The sequence below is a fragment of the Oncorhynchus mykiss genome, chromosome 1 (assembly GCF_013265735.2).
Source record: "Oncorhynchus mykiss isolate Arlee chromosome 1, USDA_OmykA_1.1, whole genome shotgun sequence".
In the NCBI taxonomy this organism is placed as follows: Eukaryota; Metazoa; Chordata; class Actinopteri; order Salmoniformes; family Salmonidae; genus Oncorhynchus; species Oncorhynchus mykiss.
The window spans coordinates 28,556,433-28,581,377 of NC_048565.1; the positions used below are offsets into that span (position 1 = coordinate 28,556,433).

Genomic DNA, 24,945 nt, shown 5'->3' on the forward strand with positions numbered 1-24,945 from the left:
ACATGTATAATACCTAGCAGTTTCTCAAGCAGGCAATCCATTTGTAAAATGGGAATGTTTGTCTCATTCAGAAAACAGCAAGAAAACTAGGCCAGAACATCATTAGCTGTAGCACAGTAAGTTGGAAGCTAGCATTTTATTAAATAGGGACTAAGGCATGTCAAAGAGGTAATAATCAGACCCTAGTCTCATATATGTGTGACCTGGGTGCTGGAGAAGGGTGGGAAATTACTGGAATGATTCCGTTTTTGCAGGGGATGGATTTGCATTAAGAAACATTGCATAATACACATACAGTAATGGTACCATATCAGTATCAAAATGCCATGCAAAAACGAATTTCAAATGTGGATGGCGAACTCCAGCACCTCCGCTGTACATGCTTTTGTAAAAAACAATACTCTCGGCACTGTCTTTCTATTCTTGATCGTATGCTGAGCTGATGGCTCACTTTCAGTAATGTTCACAGCACTAAGAGAAATCCTGCTGAGAGTACGGTGGGTCAAAAGGTTCAGTCTTCTCTCCCACTTTAAGAATACCCATTGGGCTACCAATGTGCCCCTATTGAGCTTTGGGTGCACGGGCGCAGATGCAGCCCCACACCAATCAGACCGTCCAGCTGACAGGTGAAGCCTGCTCTAATCCTGTTTGTCAGTGCAAATGATGGCTCTAGACGCTAACAAGATTAATGGGTGAAAAGGAATAATTAAATTTGCTCTGATCCCTCAAGCATCAATAAAGCAGAAGACATTCGGAGGTAGGTTACGGGTGTCTTGGTTCAGAATCAGAGCAGGAGCTGCCAGTGCACTGCTGCAGTAGGACCCTAGGAGCGAGCGGAGGCCGGGGAGCTGCACTGATGCTCAGTTAGACACACCAGACCATGTATTTTTCATCAGAGCCATCAGACCTATGATTGTCCCCGTGTTAACTGCCATCTCTCCATCTTACTCATAATGTCAGCTCTACAGGCCACTGCCTCCACATCTCATACAGTCATGCTGCTGAGGGAGAGATTTATAAATATATATATTAAGATAATCTATTTCAATAACCAGATGGAGAAACTTTGGCCTCTTTAATCAAAGAAAAATGATGAAAGGGTCATAAGAGCATAATACCATTTGGCATTTGGAGAGTATGCTTGTCGCAGACTACACAAACTGTAAATAAACATTTGAGTCTTTTCGATTTTGGTGAAGTATTTTATTTGATATAAAGAAGTTAGCTATACCGCAGGAAACAGTCCAGATTGTTTAGCAATTGTTTATATGGAAGCATAAGGCCATGCCAACAATATGAACAGACTGTGTGCTTGTCCTAAGGTTGCAGTGTAAAAGAACCCCCCCCATGGGAGACACTTAAAATACATATTTTGAACTGAAGCACTGAATCTGACTACGGTACATTGATAGCAAAAAATAAATGACATGCACTCATGCTCTTCATGCATGGAGACGAAAAGCAACTTTTAGACATGATTGAAATGGGAAATAAATTTGAGATAACCTTGTTGGCTGCTTTCTGCTGGAGAGGAGTTGGATATGAGATGCCAATAATTCCCTGTGCATGCGGGAAAATTCAGAATGGAGATGTGTCTATAGGGGGTTGTGAGGAGTAGAGAGGGATGGAGCAGCGAGTCCTCCACAGTGTCACTGCTGTACAGTGCTCCCCTACTAGGCTCTCAGGCATAAAGATGCTACTTACTGCGCTGGCTGTGCCATCAGTGTCTGTTAGCCTCTGATGCAGGTCAAACCAAACTGTCTGCAATAAGAACCAAAACACAAGAACCACAATTGCATTAGCGTTAACCCTAAGCAGCACTGGAACAGAGGAACCCTACTCTGCACTGCATAAACCCATTTGGGCAGGTTTTTCACCTCACATTTCTTATTAGCAACTGTACAGAAAAAGTTATTTTCATCCAGTGATTTCCTCTCTAGACTGTCACAACAGACTGAAGACTTGCTTTCATACTGTTCTGATGACTGACCCCGTCTCTCTCTCTCTAGAATCTTCACAGTAGCCACCAGTTGCATTGATGACCGCTTGGAAACATTCTTGGAATTCTCTCAACCAGCTTCATGAGGTAGTCACCTGGAATGCATTTAAATTAGAAGGTGTGCCTTGTTAAAAGTCCATATTATAGCAAGAACTGGTCAGAAGAGACTGCGCGAATCAGGCCTTCTTGGTCGAATTACTGCAAAGAAACCACTACTAAAGGACACCAATAATAAGAAGAGACTTCCTTGGGCCAAGAAACACGAGCAATGGACATGAGAGCAGTGGAAATCTGTCCTTTGGTCTGATGAGTGCAAATGTGAGATTTTGGGTTCCAACTGCTGTGTCTTTGTGAGACGCAGAGTAGGTGAACGGATGATGTCTGCTTGTGTGGTTCCCACCGTGAAGCATGGAGGAGGAGGTGTGATGGTGTGGGGGTGCTTTGCTGGTGACACTGTCAGTGATTTATTTAGAATTCAAGGAACACTTAACCAGCATGTCTACCACAGCATTCTGCAGCGATACACCATCCCATCAGGTTTGTGCTTATTGGGACTATAATTTGTTTTTCAACAGGACAATGACCCAACACACCTCCAGGCTGTGTAAGGTCTATTTGACCAAGAAGGAGAGTGATGGAGTGCTGCATCAGATGACCTGGCCTCCACAATCACCCAACTTCAACCCATTTGAGATGGTTTGGGATGAGTTGGACCGCAGAGTGAAGTAAAAGCAGCCAACAAGTGCTCAGCATATGTGGGAACTCCTTCAAGACTGTTGGAAAATCATTCCAGATGAAGCTGGTTGAGAGAATGCCAAGAGTGTGCAAAGCTGTCATCAAGGCAAACTTGGCTACTTTGAAGAATCTAAAATCTAAAATATATTTTGATTTGTTTAAAACTTTTTTTGTTACTATGTATTCCATATGTGTTATTTCATTGATGTCTTCACTATTATTCTACATTGTAGAAAATAGTAAAAATAAAGAAAAATCCTTGAATGAGTAGGTGTGTCCAAACTTTTGACTGGTACTGTTATATATATTTTTTTTATAATATACATGTGTCAGATGACAAAATTGAGAAAAATATCAAGAAATTCAACAATACACTCCTGGAATACATAAACACATAATCACTATATTGCTCATAAACCATGAGCAATATATTCATCTGGTTAGGAAGTGAATACAAACTGCAGTAACTAAGGTAGTCATGAATTATACTTTTATTGCTGCTTTATGACCCATTTATTACAGTTAACAATGGAGTTCCCTTCAAACCGTCAAACTACACCCCCGCCCCTATAATGGATTGTTGCTGTAATGAGAGAAAGGCTTGAATAATGTGACATGCTATATCGTTTAGCAAGCTAATATACTCACATAACTGTAGAGGAAAATGTTACACTGCAGAGGGTAGTTATCGCAAAGGATAATGTGGAAGGGCCTTTAAGATAAAATTGCATGTGTAGACACTATATTTAATATGGCATGTGTTGACATTAGCGAACAAGAGCTCAAACAAGTAATCACAGAGATCTTAATCAGAGATGTAAAGCCCAGAAAAGGCATCACTGTATTGGAGAGCTATATTTCCCATCTCCCAGTCTTAAATCCAATCCAAAGTACTGATAGGAGAACATGGGCTGGATCAACTGAGTCAAGTAACAATGGCATGAGCAATGCAGTCACTCTGTGTCCTATTATTCTGAAGTATACAGCAGGCCGCATACGGACCACAACTATTGAAAACTGAGAAAATGTCACATTCTGTGGTGTTTCTGAAGTTACTCTCTGCTTTCCGGTGGGAGTGGAGTGAAACACTGTATTGTATAGCAGAATCCTTCCCACAAATGTCTTACTGAGTGCATAATGGTGCATGATGACTCAACACAGATGTGTATCAATGTGAGTTTGAGATCCTGGAATTTTCTTTCATACAGAACCAAATACTGTAGCAATACGAGGGCTGCTTGTGGAAGAAAGCGGACTGGTGATCCAGTTGCCACGGTAATTGAGGCCTTTATAATGACACAACGGGAAAAGGAAATTATGCTTCTTGAAGCAGCAGGCAAGCATTCTAGACAACAAGAGCACATCTGGGATGGGCCTGAGGTCACCTCTGGGTAAAATCATCCTGCAGATAATATACAATGACTGGATGGGACATGGCTATGAAAATCAGGGCCTTCAGTGTGTGCAAATTAGGCACATTGTTTAGGACTAGCAATTTAAAGCATATGTCTGCTTGTATGAGAAATTAAACCAAAAAAGTACGTTCACTTGTATAAGATTGGCTTTTTCCGTATGGAGATAGCACACAGAGATGGCTGAGGGAATTACTACTTTGATCTCATGAGGCAGAAGACAACTCAATTTGTGCGATGCATGTTAGTCATAACTGCATCCAGTAAACAAAATTCTCGCTCTGTTCTAAACCATTTTGTAATAATTGTTTTCACACCCGGGAATTTGAACAGTCCCTCTCCTATAACATGGATAATGAGCACTTGTGGCAAACAGCCCCGCCCACTGCTAATACATCTTTCCTGTGAGGGAACGTTTGTCTGCTCCCACCACAGCCCCGCCCACTGCTAATACATCTTTCCTGTGAGGGAACGTTTGTCTGCTCCCACCACAGCCCCGCCCACTGCTAATACATCGTTCCTGTGAGGGAACGTTTGTCTGCTCCCACCACAGCCCCGCCCACTGCTAATACATCTTTCCTGCGAGGGAACGTTTGTCTGCTCCCACCACAGCCCCGCCCACTGCTAATACATCTTTCCTGTGAGGGAACGTTTGTCTGCTCCCACCACAGACGTACAGTACAGTTAACTGCTTCAGGATCGCGCCTAGCACTGTGACTCAGAGGGTCTGCCTGGGAAGACTCAGAAATCCTCCCATTTAGGAATCTTTACTGGGATCTGACAGCTCCTTCCCTGTTCTCTAAGGGGTGCTTCATCGAGCGTGGAATAAACCCGTTCAGCTATTCTTAGCTGCAATAAGAACTTGCCTGCCTGCCAGAGACAACAGAATTAACTGGGGACTCCATTAGTCTACCATGCTCACTGCCTACAAGACATGGGCAATGGGGAGAGACAAAGAGCAGAGCAGAGAGAGATGGATAGATAAAGAAAGAACAGAGAATGTGAGAGAGAGAGAGAGGGAGACAGAGAGAGCATGAGGAAAAGAGTAGGGGGAGGGCATGAGGGGGGAGGGAGGGATAGGTGAAATAAATAGCTAAACATATTGCAATAGTTTGTCAAGGCTCAATAATTCCTTCCTTTGTCTTTTTCTTTCACATCCCCCACTGGGGTAGAGAGAGCAGTAATAACCAGAGGAGAGATTACTGGGTTTACAGTAATGCTTTCCCCAACACAACCTGAATCTCATCTCAGTTCCCTGGGTTTCTCTCAGCATAATTACTGGGGGGTACAGCACAGATGAGATGTGTTGTTGGAGATGTGCTAAAGAGGCACCATTGTATTTGACATTTTAGTAATTTAATGAGTTACAGGAGCAATTTAGGGTTTAGTGCCTTGCTCAAGGGCACATCGATAGATTTGAACCAGCAACCTTTCAGTTACTGGCCCAACGCTCTTAACCCCTAGGCTACCTGCCACCCTGAAATGTTCTAGAGATCGACCAGCCCTGTATTCTGAACATTCTACAGCGCAAGTTGCGCCAAGTATCTTATCTATTGTGTGGTGTTATTACTGCTAATGACCTTCGTTGGGAGACCCATATTGATAAAGCAGATTTTGATATGGTAGAGGTGAGTTAACTAGCTGAGGACCGAGGCTGTGTTGAAGAAGCCAGTCATGACATCAATGAAAAGTGTGACCAGACCACATGTGACCACTTACCAAAGCCAGGACAGATTACCTTTGTACCTGAATGAATGTAGAGTAGTGTGGGGGGTTCTTACCTTGTTCTCAAGGCGTCCAATCAGCTCAGCCAGTCGGTTGATCTGTGCCTCCAGAGTCTCTTTCCTCACCTCCACCACCCCTGATTAAACAGAGCACACAACACCTGACGCCAACACACTCCCAGCATTCAACACATTTTATGATAGCAATCATTAGTATATGAATATTTGACGGAAATAAAGAGTTCCAATCAGGTCTGATAAATAGCCAACTGCATTTGTTAATCAGGAAAAATCATGTGTATTCAAGGTTTGAAGTTGAAATATATTCACAGTGCCTCAGAAGAGAAGGGTCTTTATTGCTTCTCAGCTCTGTTTAGAAAGCAATAATACATTGTATTCTAGCGCACCTGGCTCTAGTCATTAGCTTTGCCGTTTTAAGTCACCCTGGATAGTAGTGTGTGCTGTAAAGGCCAGTAGAGTCAAATACACTTAGAAGCCCTGGAATAGGAGGCTTCATTGAGGCATAAATAAATATGAGACAACAATATTAATCATTCCATTCTTCTCCCCTCTATGTGATGCCACACAGCCAATTAGTGGTGGAAAATGGGCTTCCTGCTCTTTAAAATCATCACCTCTCGAGGTGCCAAGCCAATTAGAGGATGACACTTCCCCCTGTGTTGATGAGCCTACCAGAGAACCACACAGCTGAGGGGGGCTGCTGTGTTTTGGAACCTACCAGCTGTAACCATAGAGACATTTGAAGCAGGCACATTGCAGGCACATTTGGTCAGTTGGACTTGAATGGCAGTCCACGCTATTTGAGCATGGTCTTTGTCAAATGCAGGAGAGCAGTCATTAGTCCTGACTAGCCATGCTAATGACAGACAGCTGTCTCCATGTGCAGCTGTCTCAGCATACTGTCTAACATATGGCACAGTTGCAGATAAGCTGTGAGCAAGGAAAATGTACATGACTCAGGCTAGGCTGGTGCCTGCACACTCACACACACAAGCACAAACAGACTCTTGTCAAAATGCATGGGGGAGTGTTCCTTGCCTCAGGTAGCATTGCACAATGAACAATGGCTCATTTAAAAATAACTTTTCACCCAAGGTGTCAAATACTCCTGCAGATACAAAACTGAATGTTTACATTTAGCATTTTCACTGGCAAAGTATTCTCTGATCAGTAAACAGAGGGCAGAGACAGATTCTGCTACCAGAATGTATTGCCTGCCATGATACAAAAAAAAAGATATATAGCAAAAGAAACAGTAGGACAAACAGCAAGAATAAATATATTTGACAAAAGTGTGAATGGGAGATAGAGAATGAGAGAGGGTGATAGTGAGAGAAGAACAAGTGAATGTGAGAGTGAGAAACAGAGAGAGTCGGGCATAGGGAGGTATTGATCAATATTTTCTTTCTGGTGTTCTCAAATGACAGGCCAGACAAAGCTGGATCCAATCAAGGTCCTCTCCCCAGCCTCTGACAGCTGTAACACTGGCTTTTATGGCCCAAACAGGACAATTTAAACTGGTGTCCGACTTAAGTGTTAATTTAACTGCAGTACAATTCTATAAAGACTGTTCCCTCTGGGCACCAAAGTCAGTTCAATGTCAACTAAAGTTAATTTAACGTAAAATTAACAACAAAATAATCACATCACAGGATTTAGGTTAAAAGTTGGGTGATAGAAATTTTGGTTATGTTGTCTTTTTGCAAATCCAATCAGTTTTCCAAGTAGATTCAAAGACATTACATTTTATTATTTTGTTCAAATGATGTGGAAACAACATTGATTCAACCAATTTTTGCCCGGTGGGTTATCAAAGGAGAGCAATTTTGACTATTGGTTTTTAATTAATTGTTACAACTTGGCCAATGGAATCTTTTCTTGTCAAGTAGAGTACAATATCAGGAAAGCCGCATAAGGCCATGTGTGAAAAGGCTAGCCTGACGGCTCACACTAAATTGTCCTCTTCTCTGTTGTTTGCTACATACTTTAGTCTGAGACTGCCATCGTTGAAGTCATTTGTGGTGACGAGAGGCACGAGGGGTGTTGTAAAAAAACAAAGTAATACGCAAATTGGATTGTCTTTAACCAATCAGAGTATCAAAGCCAATGACACATTTTCAAACTGCTTTACCCACTAGTGTTCTGGCTCTGGCCCAACACATTAGTTTCTGGACCAATCAGACGGACCCAAATGTGTTCGCTTTTGTTGAAGGGTTGGGCAAGTACTCAGATCCAGACTTATTGTGGAGAAGAAACTAACATCCATGGGAGTGGCGTAGCGTTTGTCCGGAGCAAGGAGTCTGGGTAGCACAGGAAATTAAATGGCTACTTCATGATATACTGCTAATCAATCTCATAGCCCTCCTTCGCAATGCGCGTCATTCCTAAATCAGTTAAGTCACTGAATACCTCTCAAAACCCTTCAAAAGTGGCACTTCTTACAACATATAATTTGTTACAGCAAGTGAGTGGAAGGGAGTATCAATAGCCTGTGAGTATTCACAGTTTGTGACTCAGTGTTAAGAAGCTATCTGAGGGTTTCATTACACATGGAGAGAGATGGAATCTATAGCAGGGAGGAAAAGAAGAGAGAGGAAGAGAGTGGCGATGGGTAGAAAACACTGCTGAACTTCAAAGGGAATTATTGGCCTCTATCTGTGTCACAAAAAAAATGGAATTAATTTGTGAGGCCATAGGCAGAAGCTCCAGCTTTGCAGTGGAGCCGTGCTCTAATTGAAATGCAGGAATGGATTCAGGGAAATAGGGATGATTTATCCCCATTGAAAAGTTACCGTTTTCATCACTTATGGTCTACTTCCAAACCACTGGATACTTACGTAATGCTTATCTACTGCATGCATGATGACGAGGCACTCTTTGTTTATGGCTTCTGTAACTGCTCTGAATGCTGTACGTTATGCAATCGGATTCAAATGGATTGATTCCAGAATCGTCTTTGAGACAGAAGCACCATGAAACAGCTTACATTTCATTGTGGTTCCAAATGAATGAAAACTAAAAGAAATGATGGTGTCTGGCATATAAAATGGTTTTAGAAGACCATTTTGTTATTGCTACTGATAGCCATAAATATACTAGCTGTTTGTGCTTAAACCTTCTCTACAGTGTCTTGCCTCCGAACCGAAGTGAGGGCTGCAGTGCAGAATATATATGCCTATTTGATCGATCTGTGTCATTGTATAGCCCCTCCCTCCCTTTTTCTGCACCCCTCCCTCGGCCTGCCTCCCTTGCTCTGCCTCCCTGCCTCCCTCGCTCTGCCTCCCTCGCTCTGCCTCCCTCACTTCCTCCCTCTCTCTGCCTCCCTCCCTTCCTTCTACTTCTCTCCTCTGTGGGAGAGCTAGAGCTGCCAAGCACATCTCCATGTTTCTGTTGATGATTGATTGAGATTGAGATAGAAAATGGGAAATAAATCACTCTGCCTGAAGAGAACAGAGTTTTTGATTTCCATTGCAATTGATTAATGTTTCCATGCTTCTCTTCAAGCTAATCACAAATGCAACCGACAAATGTGTCACACTTCATCCAGAAAACATTTACATTGCATTTGGTTGAGGTGACAAGGCTACATTATGCTTAAATGTGATGTGTCTCTGAGGAGACTAAAGGAGAAAAAAGTTAGAGTACATCACTTAAATGAATCTTCAGATTGAAGAAGCGACTGCAATCAATACAAACCTACGTCAATGAGAGATGTACATCAGTGTAGCATGTGCGTGACACATGGCAGAGGTCTGACCTGTAGCAGTGTTGATGTTCCTTGGGGCAACATCCTTGGCAGTACGGACTCTGTTGTTAGGAGGGTAGTCAGGCACTGGTTTTTCATAACGTTTCTCTGGAACCCGTGGACTGACCTTAGTGGGATACCTTCACATAGAGAGAGAGGGATGAGAGACAGAGAGATAAAGAGAGAGAGGCATGAGAGAGAGACGGATGGTAACGGAGGAACACAGTAAGTACAGCAGGCACATACACTATATATACAAAGTATGTGGACACCCTTTGAAATGAGTAGATTCGGCTATTTCAGCCACACTTGTTAATGACAGGTGACATTGTCAGTAGAATGGCCTTACTGAAGAGCTCAGTGACTTTCAACGTGGCACCGTCATAGGATGCCACCTTTAACAAGTCAGTTCGTCAAATTTCTGCCCTGCTAGCGCTGGCCCGTTCAACTGTAAGTGCCGTTATTGTGAAGTGGAAACTTTTAGGATCAACAACGGCTCAGCCGCGAAGTGGTAGGCCACACAAGCTCACAGAACGGGACCGCTGAGTGCTGAAGCGTGTAGCGCATAAAAATCATCTGTCCTTGTTTGCAACACTCACTACAGAGTTCCAAACTGCCTTTTGAAGCAACATCAGCACAATAACGGTTTGTAGGGAGCTTCATGAAATGGGTTTCCATGGCTGAGCAGCCGCAAACAAGCCTAAAATCACTATGCACAATGCCAAGCATCGGCTGGAGTGCTGTAAATCAAACCGCCATTGGACTCTGGAGCAGTGAAAACGGACTAATCTGGGGTTGGCGGATGCCAGAAGAACACTACGTGTCCAAATGCATAGTGCCCACTGTCAAGTTTGGTGGAGGAGGAATAATAGTCTGGGGCTGTTTTTCATGGTTTCGGGCTAGGCCCCTTAGTTCCAGTGAAGGGAAATCTTAACGCTACAGCATACAATGACATTCTTGACGATTCTATGGTTTCAACTTTGTGGCAACGGTTTGGAGAAGGCCAGTTCCTGTTTCAGCATGACAATGCATCTGTGCACAAAGCGAGGAACATACAGAAATGTTTTTTCAAGATCGGTGTGGAAGAACTTGACTGTCCTGCACAGAGCGCTGACCTCAACCCCATCAAACACCTTTGGGATTAATTGGAACACCGACTGCGAGCCAAGCCTAATCGCCCAACATCAGTGCCTGACCTCACAAATGCTCTTGTGGCTGAATGGAAGCAAGTCCCCGCAGCAAAATTCCAACATCTAGTGGAAAGCCTTCCCAGAAGAGTGGAAGCTGTTATAGCAGCAAACGGGTGACCAACTCCATATTAATGCCCATGATTTTGGAATGAGATGTTCGATATGCCGGTGTCCACATACTTTTGGTAATGTAGTGTAGCTAGGAACCAGAGTGACTTTTGATTTGGGGAACTGCCAGTTTCAATTTCACACATAATGACATGACACAGCAGTGGCGTCCTGACAAGGACGATTAAGGCAGCCCCCCGCACCTCTCTGATTCAGAGTGGTTGGGTTAAATGCGGAAGACACATTTCAGTTGAAGGCATTCAGTTGTACAACTGACTAGGTATCCCCCTTTCCCTTTCCCTTTCCCTCCTCCCTCGACGACTCACCCTGATTGGCTACAATGCTGCTCGTCAATAGCATCCACAGCACTTTCCACCGAGTTTAGCAGAGACTGGATCTGATTTGCTGATTCCTTCAACAGGAAGCGAGTAACAAATTGCTCCACGTTGGTCCCTCGCTCGTACACCTGGGGAGAGAAGAGATAGAGAATGAGAGAAGCCTTGGCACCTTTCTGCACATCTCTTGAACACATATCAGGTAAGTCCCCCTCTATGTCTTTCACTGCCTATGAAAGCTTCCCTCCTGCAGAGTGCTTTTTGCCAAATGTACATTTCAAAGTTCCTGAGTGTTTAAGGGTTTGTCAAAGTTGAAGGCAGACACTTTCGCTAAGGTTAAGAGAAAAATACTAAAAATAGGGTGATAACATTTAAGGAGTTTATAACCTGGCTCAGAACTGCACAGTCAGACAGATCTAAGGACAGTTTCTGTTTCAAAGGCAGTAGTCCGCTAGGATGCAGCCTTGGCCATACTCATCTATTGTCAGGTTAATTTAACTGGTTGAAATAATCAATATTCTTTCTGCTTTGTCATTGTGGGGAAATGGTCAGTGCTGTCAAACAAACTTTATATTATTTGCGATAAACTTAATTGTCAGCTCTTGTAAGCAGACACACACTAAGATTATTGAGATAATTAGAACACTTTGTTACATCAGACTGATCATTTCTTATGACAGAAAAACAGGCCAAGAAAACAGAAAGTGAATATTGAATACCATTATCTCAGCAAATGTCGGCTGTAGGTTCAGAAACAGTTTTCATACTGGTATGAAAAGAAAAAGTGAGGCAACGTGATGAATCTTTGTATTGTTGTATCTGGTGATTGAATACCAAATAATTCATATTTGTCACGCCCTGACCATAGTTTGCTTTGTATGTTTATAGGTTTTGTTTGGTCAGGGTGTGATCTGAGTGGGCATTCTATGTTGTATGTCTAGTTTGTCTGTTTCTGTGTTTGGCCTGATATGGTTCTCAATCAGAGGCAGGTGTTAGTCGTTTTCTCTGATTGGGAACCATATTTAGGTAGCCTGTTTTGTCATTGTGGGTTGTGGGTGATTGTCTATGTTAGTTGCTTGTGTCAGCACATTTGGTATATAGCGTCACGGTCGTTGTTCATTTATTGTTTTGTTCAGTTTACTTCGTGTTTTTGTCATCCATTAAAATGATGCATTCACACCACACTGCGCTTTGGTCCGCTTCTTACGACGATCGTGACAATATTATTCCAAGTCTGATCATCAAATATGAAATATGTATTTAAATGTGACATTAGAGAAGCTACTGAAGCAGTCTAATAGAACAGTTATAAATGTGTACTCAAATTGCACACTATGGACATTGCGGAGCTGGTATAGTAAAGATGCAGACAGAATAGAATGGGCCTATGCATATATGTGAACAACAGCTGGTGCACGATATCTAAGGAAGTCTCCAGGTTTTTCTCGCCTGAGGTAGAGTATCTCATGATAAGCTGTAGACCACACTATCTACCTAGAGAGTTTTCATCTGTATTTTTCGTAGCTGTCTACATACCACCACAGACCGATGCTGGCACTAAAACCGCACTCAATGAGCTGTATACCGCCATAAGCAAACAGGAAAATGCTCATCCAGAGGAGGCGCTCCTAGTGGCCTGGGACTTCAATGCAGGGAAACATATCAGTTTTACCTAATTTCTATCAGCATGTTAAATGTGCAACCAGAGGAAAGACAATTCTAGACCACCTTTACTCCACACACAGAGACACGTACAAAGCTCTCCCTTGCCCTCCATTTGGTAAATCCGACCATGATTCTATCATCCTGATTCCTGCTTACAAGCACAAATTAAAGCAGGAAGCACCAGTGACTCGGTCTATAAAAAAAGTGGTCAAATGAAGCAGATGCTAAACTACAGGACTGCTTTGCTAGCACAGACTGGAATATTTTCAGGGATTATTCCGGTAATTGAGGAGTACACCACATTCGCCCTCCCTACAGTGGATTACAGGCAACATTCACACTGAGCTAAAGGGTAGAGCTGCTGCTTTCAAGGAGCGGGACGCTAACCCGGAAGCTTATAAGATATCCCGCTATGCCCTCTGACGAACCATCAAACAGGCAAAGCGTCAATATAGGACTAAGTGGCATGGTTTGCAAACTATTACAGACTATAAAGGGAAGCACAGCCGAGAGCTGCCCAGTGACACGAGCCTACCAGACGAGCTAAATATATTCTATGCTTACTTTTAGACAAGTAACACTGAAACATGCATGAGAGCATCAGCTGTTTTGGATGACTATGTGAGCATGCTCTCCGCAGCCGATGTGAGTAAGACCTTCAAACAGGTCAACATTCACAAGGCCCCAGGGCCAGATGGGTTACCAGAATGTGTACTCCAAGCATGCGTTGACCAACTGGCATGTATCTTCACTGAAATGTTCAACCTTTCCCTGTTTGAGTCTGCAATACCAACATGTTTCAAGCAGACCACCATAGTCCCTGTGCCCAAGAAAACTAAGATAACCTGCCTAAATGACTACCGACCCGTAGCACTCACGTCTGTAGCCATGAAATGCTTTGAAAGGCTGTCATGGCTCACATCAACAACACCATTATCCCAGAAACCCTAGACCCACTCCAATGTGCATACCGCACCAACAGATCCACAGATGATACAATCTCTATTGCACTCCACACTGCCCTTTCACACCTGGACAAAAGGAACACCTATGTGAGAATGCTATTCATTGACTACAACTCAGCGTTCAACACCATATTACCCTCAAAGCTCCTCACTGAGCTAAGGACCCTGGGAGCACCTCCCTCTGCAACTGGGTCCGAAACCTCCTAACGGGCTGCCCCCAGGTGATATGGGTAAGTAACAACACATCCTCCACGTTGATCGTCAACATGGGGGCCCCTCAGGGGTGCGTGCTCAGCCCCCTCCTGTACTCCCTGTTCACTCATGACTGCACGGCCAGGCACGACTCCAACACCATCATTAAGTTTGCTGATGACACAACAGTGCTAGGTCTGATCACCGACAACAATGAGACAGCCTATAGGGAGGAAGTCAGAGACCTGACCTGACCTGACCTGTGGTGCCAGGACAACAACCTCTCCCTCAACGTGAATCAAGACAAAGGAGATGATTGTGGACTACAGGAAAAGGAGGCCCGAGCATGCCCCCATTCTCATCGACGGGGTTGTAGTGGAGCAGGTTGAGAGCTTCAAGTCCCTTGGCGTCCACATCACCAACAAACTAACACGGTCCAAGCACACCAAGACAGTCATGAAGAGGGCATGACAAAACCTATTCAGGAGACTGAAAAGATTTGGTTTTACAGCTGCACCATCGAGAGCATCCTGATGGGTTGCATCACTGCCTGGTATGGCAACTGCTCGGACTCCGACCGCAAGGCACTACAGAGGGTAGTGTGTATGGCCCAGAACATCACGAGGCCAAGCTTCCTGCCATCTAGGACCTCTATACCAGGCGGTGTCAGAGGAAGGCCCTAAATGGTCAAAGACACCAGCCACCCTAGTCATAAACTACCGCACGGCAAGCGGTACCGGAGCGCCAAGTCTAGGTCCAAGAGGTTCCTAAATAGCTTCTACCCCCAAACAATAAGACTCCTGAACAGCTAATCAAATGGCTACCCAAACTATTTGCTAATCAAATGGCTACCCCCCGGAAAGCTGCTGCTACTCTCTGTTATTATCTATGCATAGTCACTTTAATAACTCTACCTACATGTACATATTACCTTGACACCGGTGCCCCTGCACATTGACATTGACTCTGTACCGGTACCCCCTGTATATAGCCCCGCTACTGTTATTTACTGCTGCTCTTTAATTATTTGTTATTCTTATCTCTTACTTTTTTGGGAGAGGGGGTTATTTTCATACTGCATTGTTGGTTAAGGGCTTGTAAGTAAGCATTTCACTGTAAGGTCTACTACACCTGTTTTATTCGCCGCTTGTGACAAATACAATTTGATTATACAAAATGGCGCCGGAAGAAATAGCAGCAGTTTTACAGGCGCCCAACCAATTGTGCTATTATGTGTTTTTTTCACGTTATTTGTAACTTATTTTGTACATAATGTTTCTGCAACCGTATCAAACTGCAAAAAAAGAGCTTCTGGATATCAGGACAGTGATCACTCACCACGGATTAGACAAAGATTTTTTCTTCAACAAGCAAGACGCACAAGACATTCTCCAAACACCCGACAGGGCCAACATCCCCATTCTTTGCAAGAGGAACACCTGCTCTCTCCATGACATAGACTGACCAGGTTAATCCAGGTGAAAGCTATGATCCCTTATTGATGTCACCTATTAAATGCACTTCAAATCAATGTAGATTGAAGGGGAGGATACAGGTTAAATAATGATTTTTAAGCCTTGAGATAATTGAGACATGGATTGTGCATGTGTGCCATTCAGAAGGTGAATAGGCAAGACAGAATATTTAAATGCCTTTGAACAGGGTATGGTAGTAGGTGCCAGGTGCACTGGTTTGAGTGTGTCAAGAACTGCAACACTGCTGGGTCATGCTCAACAGTTTCCGACGTGTAATCAAGAATGGTCCACCACCCAGCCATCTTGACACAACTGTGGGAAGCATTGGAGTCAACATGGGCCAGCATCCCTGAATGCTTTCGACATCTTGTAGTTGATACCCCGACAAATTTGTATTTGTAGCAGCTACTCTTCCTGGGGTCCAGAAAAATGAAGGCAGTTATACAATTTTTAAAACATTACAATGCATTCACAACAGATTTCCCAACACTAAGTGTGTGCCCTCAGGCCCCTACTCCACTACCACATATCAACACAAACTCCAGGTGTACATGTGTGTATAGTGCATAGTGTATGTTAATTGAAGCTGTCTGAGGGCAAAGGGTGGTTGGAGGGGTGCAATTCAATATTGGGAAGGGGTTTGGTATACTCTGGTATACTATATTTCATGCACAGACAGAGACTATTTGACTGATCTAAGCAAAATGAGACACAAGTAGAGCAAAATATGATACATGAGAGGATGCTTATCTTGCAATTCTATCTGTGTGTGGTTGCCCTTGTGTACTGCACTAATGGTCAGCCTGCTGAACGGTCCTCTAGGGAAGACAGACAGAGAGGTCCATTAGTAGTGTAATAGTAACACAGGCAGGGGGAATACTACAGTGTTGGCTCACAGGCCCATATTCTATTACACAGAGGTCATCTAGCACACTCAGGGAAGTGTGTGTGTGCAGAGTGCAGACTGTTAAAGGATGTGGGTTCAAAACCGTGCACCGTTAACAAGTTACGAGGTTCCTAGCTCTATGCGAGGGTTGAGGAAAATAACATGCATCTGGAGAACTGATTATTCAAATGGCAGGCTTGGAGAAATAGCCTCTAAATGCATGTGAATAGTGTAGGGCTCATTTCACAAAATCTCTAATACAGTTCAGAGCCATCCATTAGGTATATCTTGTGTTGGGTGTACCTGTAAAATAAGTGAAAGAGGTGGGTAAAAGGTTTTGTTTTAACAAATGGGATTGTTAAATATTAAATATTAGTGTGCAGTGAGTAGCAGGTAGCACCTGAGACAAAGCCCAGCCAGCCACCGATCCTATCACTGTTGGTCTTCACACAGGGAGAGAGAGATAATTAATAGATAACATTAAGCCTGGCTGCTGTGGGCTGATTAATGATGATGAGCAGTGATAGAGGTCTAATTGCTGCTCTGTGTGTGTGAGCTGAAGAGCCTGATGAGGACTATGGTCTCTTTATTAACAGGGTCTCCCTCCAGGGACAGATACAGACATAGACAGGAAAGGTCTAAGAGTCACTGTGTGAGACATACTGAGGGTTGAATGTGGTATGAGACAGAGAGAGAGCTGGATTGAGTTGAGTGATATTTGTTACTTTTATCCATTTCTAGACATAACCTCCTGGAAACCCATATTTTTACGACTTCTAAGATGACGGTGCCTGACGATTTCTTAATGATAATGTGTGAGCCGTAGCCTTGGCATCGTCAAATACTTTATTGGAAGGCCTAGCTTAAATATCATTTTACATATGTAAATGGTGTTGTTGAGAAACATATTGACTACTGATGTTAGGATACTATTAATTGGTTCAAGTCAGCTAACAGCGACTTTGGAGTCTGTAACTAGGAATGTTTAAACCTCAAAATAGTTAACTTGTGTTTTTATCTTTGCATATTTATCAGTGATCACACCTTTGTCGGTAGGTTTACATACCAGCTGGACTGTGGAGAGAGCGCAAGACTGAGGAAGGCTTTGCTGTAGAATAGGCTCTGCATAAGACTGAAAATGTTTAAGCAAAATCAATATTAATATTAAAGAATATTTCATTACATCCTGATGCCTGTTGTGTACTTAGTCATTGCAAAACATCATTATCATAACCTGAAATTGACGGATATATGGGAAGTTAGACAAGGACGAAGTTGGACTTGTCACAATGTATTTCATCTACTGTATCATGAGGGAAAGTTCACAGGTACAGAGTGTTACACTTTCACACTATCACGTTCTCGAGTGGCTGAAGAAAGGTTTGTCATGTTCTATGGGTTTAAACTCATTCCCTGTATGCTGGAGTCTGAACAGTGACAGACAGGTAAAGGTGCTGTGCTGCCTGCATCAGTAGAACTGATCTGGTCCTGCTGCAAACCCAGTTAGACAAAGCTTCCGAGAAAATGAAAGAAAAGATTCAATCTCAATCGCATTAGCCAGGCTTAAAAGCAGGACTCAGGACATAATCCAGTTATTCAGGCACTGATACAACCATTCAGCGGCTGCTGGATCTATGTTGTAGAGACTTTACAAGACTGGGATTAGATCTACTGCTGGAGAAAATGAACGGAGGAGATGAGGAGCCTCCTGTCAAAGAAGCCAATCATTAAACTGTGTCTCTTCTATTGTGCGTGTTTGTGTGTGTGTGTGTGTGTGTGTGTGTGTGTGTGTGTGTGTGTGTGTGTGTGTGTGTGTTTGTGTATGTGAATCCACAATGTGAAATGAAGTCTCTGTTTTCTTCATCCACTTGCTGCAGATGTCTGTCATTCCATGGCTGTGTGAGTTTCTGCAGGAGGTCAGGCTGACCCTGTCTTGGGGAGTTGGGGAATAACGGATTACATGTAATAATGTAATGTTACATAATGTAATGTTACATTACCAGCAAAAAGATTGTAATCAGATTACAGATACTTTTGAAAAACTAGATGATTACTTTGAGGATTACTTTTAAAATCAGAAAGGATATTTGTGAAAAACAATTCTCACTGACATTCAAATCAGCATTGAAAATATTTTGTTCCACCATAGCGAGTTTGACCACTATGATGACACACCTATTCCTGCGCTTTTTTCCATCAAACACAGCTGGTGTGTCATCATATTTTCCACCATAATTTGCAAATAAATTCATTAAAAATCCTACAATGTGATTTTCTGGATTTCTTTTCCTCATTTTGTCTGTCATAGTTGAAGTGTACCTATGATGAAAATTACAGGCCTCTCATCTTTTTAAGTGGGAGAACTTACACAATTGGTGGCTGACTAAATACTTTTTTGCCCCACTGTATCTGGAGCATCAGCGGGTGAGTTCGATTACAGGCTCAAAATGGCCAGAAACAAAGACTTTCTAATGAAACTCGTCAGTCTATTCTTGTTCTGAGAAATTAAGGCTATTCCATTTGAGAAATTGCCAAGAAACTGAAGATCTCGTACAACGCTGTGTACTACTCCCTTCACAGAACAGCGCAAACTGGCTCTAACAGAATAGAAAGTGGAGTGGGAGGTCCCAGTACACAACTGAGCAAGAGGACAAGTACATTAGAGTGTCTAATAAACAATAGGCCTATAGAAAATGTAGCATATGGCATTCATTTTTCACAAGTAAATAGCACTTTTCTGTAGTGCTCAGAGCATGCCATTTCATGAGCACAGCATTTATTTTTCAACTTGAATCAATGAGTCCTCCATGACAACAAAATCATAAACAACAGAGTAGGGCTGGCTAATAACTCCTCAGCTCAGGTAAAACACTTTGGCTAACCTATACTTCCAAGTCCTATTCTTGAAGATTAAGGGGTATAACATTTATTGGAATGACTGGAATTCTGATAGACTTCGGTTTTCAATGTAAAATATAATTTAATCGTATTATATGTAGTAGAAAGCGATGGTTTAGAAGAAGCCAACATAACCAACCCATAAAGTAAAATGTAACATCCATATTTGGCCAGCTATGTAAACTTTAACATTGATTTATCCTGCAATACATGTTGTTCAATTGGTAACATAGATTTTTGTCTTCTTCTAATGTCTCTTAAGGAGAAGGTAATCTAAAAGTAACTAAATGTACTCAGATGACGTTACTGAGTTTGGGTAATCCAAAAGTAACGTTACTGATTACAATTTTGGGCAGGTAACTAGTAATAGTAACGGATTACATTTAGAAAGTAACCTACCCAACCAAGCTTGTTGTTAACTTGAACCTCAGTGACCTCAGAACACGGAGAGAAACCATAGGGGGGCTTTTATCATCCCCTTCTACTCTACAGAAGCAGCAGTTCTACCAGAAAGGCAAGGGAGTAGTGCTGCCAGTGTGCAAGGGATTTCAATTTGAGATTACAAGGAGCTGGTCAAAATATTTCTGGAAAATAATTTGTGAAGCTGAATCAGTGTCCCACAAGATCGCATAATGATGACCCACTGGGCACACACTGTTTGAGTCAATGTTGTTTCCACGTCATTTCAATGAAATTGCATTGAACCAACGTGGAATAGACATTGAATTGACTTCTGTGACAAGTGGGTAATTAGTATTTCACAAACAGAACCGAATATAGTAGGCCTATAACATTACTGTTAAACCAAAAACACCTCATTTCTAGTGAGATTTTATGACGGTTAGCTGAAGCTGAATAGTCACATTTATTTTCTCAGGTGACCAAATCTCAACAGCGTGCACCACTAGGCAGGATGTATGCTTCGATTGAAACAAAATACAAGAAAGACCAATAGCTTGTTAACACCATCTGCTCTAATTTGCCCACAAAACAGTAATTCAAGAAAATCCAAATGCATTTTCCCGTGAAACTGATTGAGATCATTTAAATAATTGGCATTGAGATGCAGACTTTCACTGGTAAGACTTGAATAATGATTATTTGGGAATTAAGTAGCCTAACTTGATGTTTGAGGGTATTAAAAATATAAACACATATTAGGACAATACATGTGGGCATAAGCAGACGTTGCAATTGGAGGATTCATTTTATTCATATTCTATAATACTATTCAATAGGCTACAACTGTATTTACATCTACAACAAACTTTGTACTTGTTTTATTTTTTACTTTCGAACCTAAAAGAAATAGCACTACACCACTGCAGAAAGGAGACTTCTCACAATATAATTTGTCACACCTTCAGTGAAGATGAAACCTGCTATGGTCCACCTTCATATTCGAAGGTTTGTGGATGAGAGGACTTGAAGAGTTGAAAAAATTACAAAGTGGACACCCTGTTTCTTTTTTGGTAAAAAGCTGAGGGATGGGACTGGCTAAATGTAACCACTCTCAAATTATTAGACAGAGGTTGGATGCAGGGACTGAACATCCATGATATCAAAATGATAGTTTCAAGCATGTTTTGAGGCTATACAGTGTTTGTTTACATTTACAATGTTTACAAACATTGGAGTAAAAGAGGCGTATGCTATTTTGGGTTCTGATGGGATACAACAGTTACACTAAGCTCATTAGATATTTTCAAGGTATATTCTTCAAGAATCAATGGGTATATATCCAAAAATGGATGTAGCAACGGCAGATTGTCCCTTTAAGGGATATGACAGAAATTATAGAAATGTTTGAAGCAGTGTAGATATTTGGTACTCAAAGATTTTACCTCTAGGAGAGAGTCATATAGTATAATTTCCAAATAAAGTATTCAATAAGAAAAGGCTAAACCTTTGACTGTCAATATGGGAAAATGACATACTGTACAGGTGTGGATCGAAGTACTGTAGGAAGACTGTCAATTCACCAAAGGGGGATTCCAATAATGTACAAGCCAGGCCTAGAAAAACATTAAGAACACTACAGGCTCTCTTGACATTATCTCCACATCCATACTGGATTTTGATGAATACACAATCAATAAACTCAAGCACTGCCCAAGCATGAGTCAAATACATAAATAGCTACCTGTCAATCGAGCCACAGCAAAAACAGTGAAAGCAGTAGCATTAAAAGTAATAGTAAAAAAACTGTGAAAGAGAGGTAGTTCTGCAGTTCTCTGTGTGAGGTTGGGACTGATAGTTTAGCAGGTGCAGAGTGGTCTCCAGCTGGGTATACCTCTCTCCCAGTGAAGACCTTATAACCCACCATCAAGGCAGCAGGAGGTAACGACAAACAATGGCCCCAAATACCACCAAATGAGTCCTGTCCAGCGCCTAATTATAATCGCTGCTCACCGCCCTTTTTCCAGGCAATTTTAATCAGGCAGGGTTATTTGGAGGAATCACCATTAAAAAGGCCTGGGATTGTGTAATGATAAGGCTTTTGTTAGGACAGTGGTGAAGGCTGGAAAACAAATCATTCTCTATGGGGGCTTTTTTCTATCGCCTTTGATTAAGACATGATGCAGCGCAGCTGTATCTCTGGATCCAGCCTGTGTTTCACGTGTGCCTACTGTACCCCCTGCCTCAGAAGAAGGGTTACTGATGAGGCACACTGTAGATTGGCTAACTTATTGTCATTGCTGTAGTTCTTTTGTCAAGCCAATGAAATAATGGAATGTAATGATGCAGAAGGACTGCATTCAGTAAATTCACTGAACTGAGCAACTGCCTCTTCAAAAAGGGAATAACGAGACAATATTTTATGATTGCATGAAAGGAGCTCTCCACTGCAGTGTGGTAAGTAAAGGAAGAAAGTCCATAAAAGTCCTACATGTGCACGGGCAAACTCCTCTAACAGTCTCTTCCAATTCACATGATGTGTATATTTCAGACAAGGCTCACTTCAGGGGAATAACTGCCCACGTTTCAGACAGCTAACCAGTCTGCAGGATGCCAAAAATGCTCCTGCAGCATCACTGAAGATGGGTGGAGAGAGTGAAGGAGTCTGTCTTGCTGACTGCAGCCTGCAACCACATAGAAAAGCCCCAGAGAGATTTACTGTAGAGCAGGAGGCTCCCAGGCTTAATGAAAGAGCTGTGGCAGAACTTTCCCTCCTCTATTAGCCAGGGATGGGCCGACATACATAGTGCTGCTGCCACCACATACATCCTCACCCTCCACATCCTGCTGCTGCTCTACCACATACATCCTCACCCTCCACATCCTGCTGCTGCTCTACCACATACATCCTCACCCTCCACACCCCAAAATATATCTCTCGTCCACACTACCAACATCTCTCTACTCCACTTTCCCCTCCTGCCTACAGTACATTGCACATCCTCACTCCACCTATCTACCAACTCTCCCAACTTCCCTATGACCCTCACCCCCACATACGCCTCACCCACACTGTCCCATCCTCCCTACACCTGGCTTACCCAACTTCCCTACATCCCTTCCCCCCATCCTCCAGACATACCACCTACCTCAGTCTCTCATTGTCCCAACTCCATTTTCCACTTTTCTATTCTGAGGCAGACAGCAGCAGTGATGTTAGACAGTGATGTTTAATGGACTAGCCCTCTCAGTGCCCACTCCATGTTGATTTTATTTTAAACCTTTATTTAACTAGGCAAGTCAGTTAATGTCTGGGAACGAGCGGAACCCCCCGCCAACAGCCAATGAAATTGCAGGGCGCCAAATACAAATCAACAGAAATCTCATATATTAAATGTCTCAAACATACAAGTATTAGGCACCATTTTAAAGATACAATTCTCATTAATCCAGCCACAGTGTCTGATTTTAAGAAATGCTTTACAGCGAAAGCTCCACAAACGATTATGTTAGGTCACCATCAAGTCACAGAAAAACCCAGCCATTTTTCTAGCCAAAGAGAGGAGTCACAAAAAGCACAAATAGAGATAAATGTATCACTAACCTTTGATGATCTTCATCGATGACACTCATAGGACTTCATGTTACACAATACATGTATGTTTTGTTCGATAAAGTGCACATTTTTATCCAAAAATCTAATTTTACATTGGTGTGTTATGTTCAGTAGTTCCAAAACATGCTGTGATTTTGCAGAGAGCCACATCAATTCACAGAAATACTCATTATAAATGTTGATGAAAATTCAAGTGTTATGCATGGAACTTTAGATAAACTTCTCCTTATGGCAACCACTGTGTCAGATTTCAAAGAAACTTTACGGAAAAAGCATACCATGCAATAATCTGAGTACGGAGCTCAGAGCCCAAACCAGCCAAAAGAAATATCCGCCATGTTGTGCAGTCAATATTAGTCAGAAATAGCATTATAAATATACACTTACCTTTGATGATCTTCATCAGAATGCACTCCCATGAATAGCAGTTCCACAATAAATGTTTGTTTTGTTCGATAAAGTTAATCATTTATGTCCATACTCCTCCTTTTGTTAGGGCGTTTGTTAAACAAATCGAAACGTGTGCGTGCAAGTCCAGCGGAAAGGTCGGACGGAAATTGCAAAAAGTTATATTACTGGTCGCAGAAACATATCAAACTATGTATAGAATCAATCTTTAGGATGTTTTTATCATACATTTTCAATAATGTTCCAACCAGAGAATTCCATTGTCTGTAGAAAAGCAATGGAACGAGAGCTACCTCTCATGTGAAATGCGCGTGACCAGCGCGTGACTGCTGGCAGACCTCTGACTCATTCCCCTCTCATTCAGCCCCCCTTCATAATAGAAGCCTCAAACAACGTTCTAACAACGGTTGACACCTAGTGGAAGCCTTAGGAAGTGCAACATAACCAATATCCCACTGTGTATTCGAAAGGGGCTGAGTAAAAAAAATACAAACCTCAGATTTCCCACTTCCTGTTTGGATTTTTTTTCTCAGGTTTTTGCCTGCCATATGATTTCTGTTATACTCACAGACATCATTCAAACAGTTTTAGAAACTTAAGAGTGTTCTCTATCCAATACTGATAATATGCATATATTAGCCTCTGGGACTGAGTAGGAGGCAGTTTACTCTGGCCATGCTTTTCATCCAAAAGTGAAAATGGTGCCCCCTATCCCAAATAAGTTTTAAGAACACATTCTTATGTACAATGACAGCCTACCCTGGCCAAACCCTAACCCGTACGACTCAGGGCCAATTGTGCACCACTCTATGGGACTCCCAATCACGGCCAGTTGTGATACAGCCTGGAATTCAACCAGGGTCTGTAGTGACACCTCTGGCACTGAGATGCAGTGCCTTAGACCGCTGCGGCACTCGGGAGCCCCGAGTGATACTTCAACAGAAGTTACTACAGCACACTCTTCTTGGATAGGGACACTCAAACTACAAATAAAGGTGAGTACAACAAGTGATGAAGAGACAGAGAGAGAATCCTTGACACCCTGACCTATTTCAAACTGATTAAATGTAATTATAAACACACAAAGTGCCAGTCAAGCTATGTCCTATTCTCTCCCTTCTCTCTCTGGTGAAGAAAAGAGTTGAGAAGAGCAAAGATTATTCTAATCTTAT

At 42.4% G+C, this 24,945-nt stretch overlaps 1 protein-coding gene across 3 annotated transcripts in view; it reads right to left on the minus strand.

The window, feature by feature from the left end:
- Nucleotides 1–24,945, minus strand: part of necab2 (N-terminal EF-hand calcium binding protein 2) — a 126,297-nt gene that overhangs the window by 21,276 nt on the left and 80,076 nt on the right. For 2 of the 3 annotated variants that reach the window (XM_036975159.1, XM_036975172.1), the window contains 4 exons: nucleotides 11,261–11,400; nucleotides 9,649–9,776; nucleotides 5,928–6,007; nucleotides 1,705–1,761 (listed from right to left, as the gene is read on the minus strand). In XM_036975159.1, coding sequence (XP_036831054.1) covers nucleotides 1,705–1,761; nucleotides 5,928–6,007; nucleotides 9,649–9,776; nucleotides 11,261–11,400 — 405 coding nt within the window. The remainder of the gene's footprint in view (nucleotides 1–1,704; nucleotides 1,762–5,927; nucleotides 6,008–9,648; nucleotides 9,777–11,260; nucleotides 11,401–24,945) is intronic. The other variant, XM_036975166.1, reaches the window with a different exon arrangement.